Below are 11,251 nucleotides of genomic sequence, written 5' to 3' on the forward strand. Positions count from 1 at the left end.
ATCAGTTGAAAAAATTCACTTCTATTTAGAGTCAACACAACATACTGCCTAAATAATAACAATAAATAAAAGACAGCTTTAAACTATTTTTTTATTGAGTTTATTGAAACAAATCCACACATTGACCAACTTTGTACTGCATTCTCACTTAATAGTATTAACCATAAAGGAGTTCAGGTTTATAGGACAGGAGTTTACCTATTGAACCATCATTGACTATGGAAATACTTTCTAAGCAATCAAGAGACAGACAACATTCTTGTATCTTTCCCCTTATATCTTTCAAGACAGCCATTCTCAAATTTTAAAGAGTGTGATGCAATACCAGACAGAGAAAACAATATATAAAGGCTTCACTCATATATGAAAGTAAAAATCAAGATATGAGTCTTAGATATAAAAAAAGTATAAATGGTTATTTCAAATGTAGTCATAGCAAAATACTCATATGTTAAGTATTTCTAGATCTTAAAAGATAGAATTCACTTCTTTCTTTAAAAGTTTAATTAGTTAAAATTGTAAGATTAAAAAGACAATGGTAATATTGTTTTGAGAAATAAGAAAACAATGGAAAACATGTCTTTGTCGTTCTTCCTCCATTCTAAATTGCTAACTATCCAACAGAAACCCCTAGGTCATAGTTTATGTTCCTGTTCTCATTAATGCAAGTAGAACGCTGGAAAAAGAAAAAGAAAGACATATTAACCAAACGCTGCAATCACCTTTCAGCTGCCCTGTAATTTAAAAAAAAAAAAATGGGTCACAATTTTCTTTGATAAAAATCTTAAAATTTGGAGGCCCGTATAGTAGGTTGCTCTATGTTTGCACAAATCCAATTCTTATTTTTTGATCATTATTAACTAGGTAGCTTATAAAAATGCTGGAAATGAAACTGTGTCTAGACTGACTTGGGGAGTAGAACCCATTTGAAATATTTAGTTTGAAGGTCATTTTCACATTTCTGCCTTATTTTTTCAGCTTCAATTGCTGCTGGCTTCCGTGGGCTTAAGCTGCTGCCTTTCCTGTCAGGCAGCTGGAGGCAAACGTCACTGTCAAGATTCAATGACATTCTCCTCTGCCCACAGTCCCTGTCAGCTACATAAAGAGGGGAGCTTTTCTTTACACTGTCAGGTGGTTGCAGACCCTGTTTTTTCAAATACCACATGTCGACAATGTCAGCATCAGCTACTAGGAGCCAACTCTGAATCTTTGAGCAACTTTCAGAGTAACTGATTTATACATCTCCTTCCTCAGAGTTTCTTGTGTGAAAGAGAACTGACAACTGGCACATCTCAGTTCTTTAGGTGACCCTGTCTTTGAGGGTCCTTGAGCTTATGGTGGTGATGGAGACCTGGAAGAGCGGTTTGCTCAGATGCGCTTGGCGCTTCTGGTTGCTGGTTCTCTGAAAGCTGGCCACCCGGGATATGCTGAAGCCCATGCGTGGGATGATGGTCATGTGGCTGCGGAGCCTCGGATGTGTTCCTCACGGTACCCAAAGATACGTTTTTACAGACGTCTTCATCTTCCAGTGTCTGGAACTGATTTATAAATCGCTTATCAACACATGTATTGATTTAGGAGGAATACGTGGAAAATGATTTGTAGAGATAACATACATGAAATTCCAACTAGTTAATGAACTGGCTTTGTTTTTCTAACATCATACTAATGAGCAATGGATCTGATACTAATCTCAACACCTAGACTTTTTATTGAAGTTTGATTCCCATCTATAGCTAACATAAAGTGCTGCTAGTGCATAGTTGGCACTTAAGCAAAGAATCCTCAAGCCTCTTACAAATGAATTAACATTTATGTTTTGAAAATAGATAAAATAGGGTATAGGCTATAATACAATTAGAGTTCAACAATTCACCTCAGCTTCTATACTAGTTAAATCAACAGCAGAATTCAAATTTCCTTTTCTTATCAAGTACATTTCCTAAGTTTTCAAGAATTTTGAACAAGAACTTGAGAGATACATAAGGCTTAAAAAGAAAATTAAACCACTGTTATTTGTACCTACAGAGCAAAACTAAATAAACTGGTTAAAATAACTTAAATTGACTGCAGTAAACTCAACCAAATATCAAATCCTAAAATCAGCTGACCTGCATGGAACTCTTTGCACCTGTCAGCAGTGCATCCAGTCTAATATTCTGAGGTAAAGTAATTTCTCTCTGGTAGTTCAAAAATGCCAATAAACTCCTCAAAATCGATAACTTTTTATACCTCAGCTTATGCCTGGAAATATTTTGAACTTCACCAAAGTTTTGTTAATGTGTCTCTACTGTACTTCTATCAGCCAAAAGTACCCATTGTCCATTAAATGTAATATTCCATTCTGCATAAATCTTGTTCTTTAATTTGCTGCAAGTCTTTCTTTATTGTTTTGTATGCCCACAAATCATAGGCTCAAAATTTATAGATATAGCAATGTAATATGAAACCTCAACCTAAATGTATTTGTAAATAAAGTTACAAAATCAACTTGAGAGACCTCATTAAGTGGTTTGGTTTGGTGTTTTAAAGGTTTTGAACAGATATAGATTCCACTGCATTTTAACATACAACTACTAAGTGGTACATTTTTTTGGTTATTTCTGCATTACTTTTGAAAACTTCATAGTATTTGATTAAAAACTTAAATACAATTTGATAAATGTTTAGAATATACTGTGTAATGTTCTAAAGGTTCAATGATTAAACAAACACAAATAACTATAGTAGTCTAATTAATTTCAAGAAACCAATTATATTTCATTGCTTCTACAATGTATGTTTTTCACATTTTAATATCTTTCAAATTGGAATGCATCCTATTGTTGACGGTGGGGTAGCTTGTGTCCTACTTTAACTGAGAGCATTTTTTTAATTTGACATAAAATAATGTATCATACAATTGATGGCATCTAGAATACAATGAAATAGAAAAACTCCAATTTGATTTGGCATATCAGACACATATGATAAATTATTCCTTTTTACAGATGATTTGTAAATTTTGAGCATGTCGTAGGAATTGTTTCTACCTTTGTCTCAATATAACTAGGTATATTTAAAACTATTAGGCATTTGCAAAAATGCAAAATACCGAAATAATCCCAAAATATGAGGAATGAATATAGCTAGCATTTATTCAGCACTTAGTATAAGGTAGACACTGAGGTAATACTTTATTTGCATTATCTCAGTCTCCCCATCTTTAAAAGCAGTAAAATAATCTGATAGAATTATTCTGAAGATTAAAATGTGAAACATGACATAACTAGAGTAATTAGCCCATTGTGCTCCTTAGCAACTAATTTAATTAAATGATTCATTAGGATTTGAGATGACTTTCTTTAGAGCTGGGGGAAAAATCTGAAGGAAGTATAGCTTACAAATAAAATTCAGAATTATTTTTAAACCTGGGTTTAAATTTTGCCAATTTGCCCGACCAAGCAAACACTGTTTGCAATTATTTTCCTTCTCAGTATGAGGGGGAAAGAGTCTAGTTAATAAAAATTAAAATTCCTTGAGTATATTTTTTATAAATAATATTTAAATATAGTGCTTCTTATTATAAGGAAAAAAGATTCTCATGGTTTCTAGGAAAGAAATATCAGTAATGAGTAGAAAACTTACTCCTTTTTAAAGTAAATGTAGTAATCCAACTGCAGAATGGGCAGACAGTGTAAAAGCTTCTGGAAAACCTGACAACGTCTTGCATCCTTAAAAAATTAAGTACTTATCTGGGCCCGATTCTGTTTCAGGTAATGCTGGGTTTAGATTTTGCTGTCACTGTGCTCTTGAGTGAACTACACTCAGAGTAATACAATAATGTTGTCTTTCGTTGTCTGAGTTCTTCAAGCATTTAAATTCCCACCATATCACTTGGTGGTAATTGAAATATGTGATCTATGTTATTTATTTTCTAAAATCCTTCCAGACAAAAGCGGCAATATGGATCTTGAAAAGATGTGTGAAAATGTATGTTGCATAACAAGAAGTGTGTGTAATTATAAAAATTACTGTTGTAGTTTATGTTCAGTACACCAACAGAAACAATGATTAGCTAATTGGTCATGAAACCCTAACTTATTTAGACAGCTCTTAAAAGATTTTTCTCTTTTCTCCCAGTAAAAATAATTGAGAAAAATACCTTGAGAGAGCAGTTTCCACATTTGTCTTCACAGTAAGCATCCTTAATGGCATTTTCCACGTATAAGAAATTTAGGATGGAGAAAGGCAAACCAAGATGATATACAAGACGGCCACATCTGAAAATAAAAAAGGACAAATACAATGTCATTACACTATTTTCTATATCATGGTCCTACTCAAGCATGGTCTAGAATAGTATTATATAGGTTTAATGGTCTTATAACTAGGACACTTTCATACCTTCAGTAAAATTTCTTCAGTGGGGTCTCAAACAAGCTCCCTGGCCCTGCATACCAGGTCCGGTGGTCATAGCAAGACTACAGTGAGTCTAATTCTAGCATTTTGCAATATTATAGATATGTGTACATCACATAAATAGTATCAAAATACTATAGTCATTGTGACTAGATCAAATACAATTCTGTAATTGACTTAAAAATTCTACCAATGCCCAAACCACTGACTTATAATAAACTAGGCTCTGTGAATCACATGAGCTTTTGCTAACTGCGAAGGCAGCACAAATGACACACAGCAAGAAATCACAACATAACAAAAAAATCCTAGAGTCTTGGCCAGTAGCCCATTTATTTAAAAATATATCTGATGCAACAAAAATTTCACCACAATGAAAGAAACGGAATTATAATACTTGGTATTCTCAGAAATGGTGGAGTTGAAATGTCCTTCTTGCCCACATTTTATCCTGTATACTATTTTATGTGAATATCAAAGGTTTACACTTTGCAACTGACTAGAAGTTTGTGGTCCTAAAAAAATGACAGGTAATATTAAAAACATTTAGAGTAAGACCAAGCAGGCTTAGGCAAAGTCTGGCCGACCATAAATAGTAGCAACTAAGAATGTGAATAATATCCAATAATGTATACATTGAGGTTCCCTCAGCATACAAATGTTTTATTCGTTCATGGAATCAAAAACAGATTCATGCTTGTTATACTTAAATAATTAACAAACTTTATAGCTCAGGAATTGAGGTAGGTAGCCTGACATTATTATTACAGATAAGGAAGTGGTCTGCAAAGTGTGGTTGTTCATCTTGCAGAATTCCTAGGTTAGAACTGTATGTGATACACAAACTGATCCTTCTTATGGTTTAACCACAATGCCAATTTACAGGGGGGAAAATATAGTCAATTTTCTTTATTTCCCTACTGAAATGGTGAATTCTTTTTTGTGAAAGAAAATCATTTCAAAAATATTAAAATCAAACATTTTAATGGGTTCACTTTGAAACTGAGTATTTGGTAATAAAATAAAAGCAGGTATTTTAAATCACTTCCTATTAAATTAAATACAAAGCAAGTCTTTTAATTTGTGTGTGTGTGTATGTGTATGTGTACACACCTGTCATATATGAGGAAGTCATCTTTGTTTCCATTTAAGAGAGTCCAGACATCTGTTTGGTTTTCTTCTTGTTGATAAACAGGAATATGCTCTGAAACCTTACTTTTAAGATGTATATAGTTTAATCGAGAAGGGAATCCTTGATGATTAACAACAATATAGGAGATGTTAGAAAAACCTTCTTTCTCCAGTTTTACTCGCAGGTCTTCTAAACTATTTGGGAAAAAATACAAAGAATAGAATAATCTCATTTAATTTTATCAGTGACTTCTCTCTTTCTCTTCTCTATATTTTCCAGATGAAACTCTCTTACTACTTTTTACTTACTCATACCTCTTCTTTATATTGCTGTCAAGAACTAAAACTTTCATTTTTAAAATTATTTATTGAGCACTTGTGCTCAGTTAAAACCTTATGCTAAATGCTTGCACAAACATTAGCTCATTTAGTCCTCAAATTAATCCTATGAAGTGTACATTTTTTAATCCATCTTACAGTTACAGAGAATTCTACCCAATAAATATTTGCCAAATAACCCAACAAATACTTTTACAGGTATGTGTCATATAAACTTAACAAATTTATTTATTTATTTATTTATTTATTTATTTATTTATTTATATTTACATATTTATTTTAGGTGCACATACAGAGGGTGCCAAAAAAAGTATATACATTTTAAGAAAGGAAAACTGTATCAAAATTGTAATTCTCAATACATACCGATAACAAAAGATGACTACAAGTCATGTTTGAGGTCTGCAATTATAAGAGGTGCTCAAAGTGGTCACCATCAGTGTCCAGACACTTCGGATTACAGCGAACTACTGCTTGAGCAACGTTGACCAAAGTGTCCACTTGTATACTTTTTTTTTGGCACCCCCGGTGCATGTATGTGTGTTTGCATATATTCTGCATATATTTGCATATATGTATACATATACATGTCTATATGTATATGTATATATTAAATGATATATATATATATATATATTAAATGACCCAAGATCTTTGTGGCATGTCTAGTGTTTATTCTACTCTGGCAAAGCACTCATCTTTACTTGCTCTATTGAAATAACTAATCCATTTGCAGGAGTACATTTTAGAACATTTTCATTACGCAAGTAATACATATTTAGTAGGACACTATAAAACATAGGTCCACAAAAAGAAGAAAAAATTTCCATAGCGCCAAGAAAACCACTGTAAACATTTTGGTGTATATCCTCCTAGTCTCTATCTTCTAACATGTTCTATTCAAAGATACACAGTTTTTCCAAAAATGTGATGTACTAACTATATCTTTTCTATTTTTATTTTATTTTATGTATGTTTGTATTTAATAGCTTCTCCCTTACGAAATCTTAGACCACAGAAAGGCTATCTTACCTAGACGCCTGCCGAATGCAAAAGGATCAGCTAGCTTGAAGAAGAGCAACCACGGTCACTGAACCATCAGAGTTCAGCATTGGGTTTTCATCCCCTATGCGCCAGACTGGAGGTTTTTTACAAAAGGAGCTCTGCCTGTGGCTCTCTGTTCCTCCCCAGGGGAGAAGACAGAGAGCCAGGGCAAACCCCAGGCTTCTCCACATTGCTGGTGTTGCCCTGTAAAAGAGAAAACCTTCTGTCATCTTTACAGATAACTTCACAGCTGTAACTAGGAATTTCTATAAATCCAGCAAGTATAATTCTCTTTCCTATAAATATCTAGCCACAGATTCTGTCTCCATATTGTTGGGCTCATTAGGTTGGACCACCATGCACCAAATCGTCCCTTGAAGGCAAAAAGATCCACCGGAGGCACGGGAATTGTCAAAGCACATCTTAACTATCTGGCTTAGCAAGATACTTCAGTAAGCATGCTATGAAGATTTGCCTAAACAGGGAGCCAAGTACTTCTCTAGAAAACAACACACATTTAGAAAAATTTTGAAACTGTGGCCTCTATAACTAAGAAATGTTCTAAAAACAGGATTTGATTTTTATTTCAGATACACCAAGTTCTCATTGCTTCTTTCCATCCTTTACCCTTCTAAGAAAGGAAAGGGTAAGCAGACAATTCTGCACAGAAAGGAAAAAAGCCAGCATAGAAAGAGAACCCAGGAATAAAGGAGGTGGCAGTGAAGGCAGTCTACCAATACGAAGGTGGCTTATGTGGGCCCTTAACTCTCAAGATTCAAACCTTCTATATTTATAAATCTCTTGGATATGGCTCCCTTTTCTTGCTCTTATTCATTCTTTAGAATCTAGTTCTATTCGTATGTCAATATTAAAGGAGCTGAATTTCTTCAGATATAAAACTACCTGCCTAGATGTTACTACCACATCCTAGAAAAATATGGACCAATGAAAAAAACCTTACCAAGGAGAAACACTACAAATCATTGCCTCCTGTGCCATTTGAGACTGACTGACATCTACACTCAGTTATTTATTGGGTACCATTTACTTTCAGGAACTTCCTGTGACCAGAGGGCACATTCTTGGGTGTAAAGATGCCCTCTCTGAGTAGGAAAATTAAATACCTGACCAGAAATATTCCCAAAACTAAGGCTAACTCTCTCAGCCGAGAGATACAAAAATAGGTGAATTGTAGAGAGGTGATGAAAGAAGGAACATATTCAGTGGAGATGACCAGAGAAAGAAAAATCCACACAAGTAATTAGGCTCATTTTGATGTAAGAGTCTGTGGAGAGAGATCAGGACAAAATTCCAGAGCTGGAAAGTCTGTGCATTTTCAGGCACTGATCCGGGATTTAAAAAAAGTAAAACCACTTTTTTTTTTTGGGGGGGGGTTCAGAGGGGGTGCAGGGAGGTCAGGAGGCTAATGGATAAGTTTCTTAGAGTGAGCCCAGAATTAAGAGGGGAGTAGAAAGGCTAAAATCAGATAGATTTGGGCTCTAGTGCGCTGCTAGATATAGCTAGACCTTTATAAAACCTGATTATCTTTTACATCATTTAACACCACAAAATTCCTACCTATATATCATAAGAGCCTAACTAAAGGAAAGGGGGGTTGGTAAAGAGAGGATAATTTATTAGGGCCATCCCAACTATTATAATATTTTTAAAATTGTAATATTTTAAAAAGGAGAGAGTATATCTGAATGAAACGTAGGGAATTTCTTTAGTATAGTATTTACATTGACGATACAATTATCCTTATTATAGCTACCATTTTTTGAGCATTTATACAACTGTATGCAGGTATATGCAGGTGGTGCTAAACACTTATTTATATCATGTCAATTAATCCTACCAATTATGTGACCATCATCCCCTTTTGCAGTTGAGGAAACTATGGCTAAGAGAGAGTTGAGGCGTCTTGCCCAAGTCCACATAGGTAATAAATCACAAGAGACACTGGATTCAAACCAGTTCTGCTAAATCCAAAACATGACCTCTTAGCTACTGTAATATATTGATAGTTTTTAGATAGGTCACCTTCAATAATTATAGCTGCCAGGGTTTTGTTTGTTTGTTTATGCCCTAGAATGGCAAAGAGAACATTAAGATTCTTCAGGCTGTTTTATTTCTTACTGGAATGGCTAGATTTTTCCCTACTTTCTAGAATATAAATTCAGTAATTATAGAACCATCAGCATAAATTCAGCACTTGGTACTCTCACTTTGCCATATAGCATGACGTTCTAAATGGCTAGAATATAAATGAAAAGACTATTTCCCTCATTTATTTTTTTGATGAAAAAATAACTAAAGCCATTGGCAGAGTGTAGTGAATTACAGAGTTCCCACTTTCAGATTTTCCTCAGTTATAATCAATTGGCTGTTCAACTGTGTTTATTTAAGATCATTTTTACATAATAGACTTTTGATTGTAATTATAGCTGTCAGACATCTACATAAAAATAATGAAGATAAATAACAAAATTGGATTTACTGGAGGCTGATCCACTAATATTTAGAAAATAGTTATTAGGTAGGTGCAAAAGAAATGGTTTAAAAGGTTAAAAATAACTGCAAAAACTGCAATTACTTTTGCATCAACCTAATACACATGTCACTAATCGCACCACTTTTTAATCACAAACCCTAAATTTGTCGGCCATATACAGACCTACATTTGTTTGAAATTCCCCATTAAAAGGCAGGCTATGCAGAACCTTATTCCATCCTCTTCCCCTGAATTTCAGACTGGCATCTGAGGGTCCTTCCTCATTTACCTGAAAGCACCCACTCACCACTTAGACTGCAAAATTTTGCATTTAATCGCAGACCACCGGATTTTGACATGGTTTTTGACTCTTTCAAGGGTGACCATTTCTGCACAATGGACGGAAACTGCTCTCCCTTATGTTTGTTTGTTTGTTTCTGTTATTGCTCACAATATCCCTGGACATTTCTACAGCACTGCAGAATGGCCATATTTCATCTTTGCTCTTCAAATCCATGAGTTATTTTTGCCTGTGGAGTTCTCACTCTGCATTTCAGTGGGAAATACTTAAGCCTCAACATACAATATTGATGATTGTATTTTTAAAATATCACAACTTTTTGCAGAGTCAAAGTGTTGCATTTCACCAGCCTCCCCTGCTCCCAACTTCATGCTAAGCTGTGCAGACAGGCAGGGCAGAGATCAACAATCAATGTGCCTGCCCACTGAGAGCACCCACCACCCCCAATGTTAGAGTATTTTGTTCTCTTCCTTCTGTATCACTTTTCTCTACCTATCTCTTTTTGTAAAATCTATTCTGAGGAAAGAAACAGTTTGTCAGAGGCAAAATCATATTATTTACCAAACTCTGAAAGAATCAAGTACTGGAAAACACCAAGTTCCTACTTACACAACCCCTCCTGACGAGGCTGCTTCCTTTCGCTGGCTCTCAGCTCTGCAGTTTCACAACAGCACTGGGAGAAACTGATATATATAGTCCTGTTGTTTACCTCACCCCTCAGCTAATAGTCCAAAGTGCAGTGCTCACTCTGGCTGTGACCCTGCAAGCAGAGTAAACCCCTGACCCGATTACTACAATCAACTTAAAAGAAAGTAGCAAGTGCTGCCACGCACAATGTGGGGGGAAAGATTTTACTGATTTATTCCCTATCCTTTTTAGTCACCCCAGTATCCAGGACTTAATGGTACAGTCGGGGGCGGGAAGAAGGGCTAAGGGTAAAGAGGGCGTCCAAGTCATGTTTTTTTCCGAACTATAATAGGGGAAAACATTTGCTGAGCCAGCAAGTTAAGCTGCTGCTTTAAAAAACAGAATTTCTTTTTCCTTTTGCTTTGTAGTGGTTAGGTGTTAGCCCAACTCCAACTGTGTCAGCGTTGTTAGAAGGTCACCTGCTGTTTCAAAGCTTCCTGGTCTCCTGCTGTTACAGACCTGCTGGGATTGTTTTTGCTATGGTTAAAACTTGATCTGTGCGGATTCTCACCCGACCTCTGCTTTTTCATTTAAGGAAAGGAATAAGAAAATAGGCCTCCTGTCTGAGGGAAACCAGGCCTCATTTTCATTATCATGGAAGTCCTACTTCCTGGAAGAGCCATATATTCCACAGAATTTTTTTAGGAATCTAATGTAAAATTTTGTTAAGTACCATACAAATAAAAGTTAGTAGTTGTAGTAGTTGGATGTGGAAAAGGGTTTGGACATTACAAAACACACAAATAAAATTGAAAATTCCTACTCTTTCAAAAAGGGGTAAATTATTTCCACTAGCTGGCAAGTAACACACTCATGGTGGGTAAGGTAAAGAGCAATGTCAAATGATGGCATCC

At 35.1% G+C, this 11,251-nt stretch overlaps 1 protein-coding gene across 1 annotated transcript; it reads right to left on the reverse strand.

Moving 5' to 3' along the window:
• Positions 1–84: 84 nt before the first annotated feature.
• Positions 85–10,476, reverse strand: SELENOP (selenoprotein P). The gene is made up of 5 exons (XM_074328962.2): positions 10,320–10,476; positions 6,904–7,119; positions 5,515–5,727; positions 4,145–4,262; positions 85–1,538 (listed from the first exon to the last, which is right to left on the reverse strand). The coding sequence occupies exons 2-5, from the start codon at positions 7,104–7,106 to the stop codon at positions 936–938; spliced, it is 1,137 nt and encodes a 378-aa protein (XP_074185063.1). The 5' UTR covers positions 7,107–7,119; positions 10,320–10,476; the 3' UTR covers positions 85–935.
• Positions 10,477–11,251: the final 775 nt, after the last annotated feature.

Source organism: Rhinolophus sinicus, chromosome 3 (genome assembly GCF_057876585.1).
Source record: "Rhinolophus sinicus isolate RSI-liver-muscle chromosome 3, RSI-T2T, whole genome shotgun sequence".
In the NCBI taxonomy this organism is placed as follows: Eukaryota; Metazoa; Chordata; class Mammalia; order Chiroptera; family Rhinolophidae; genus Rhinolophus; species Rhinolophus sinicus.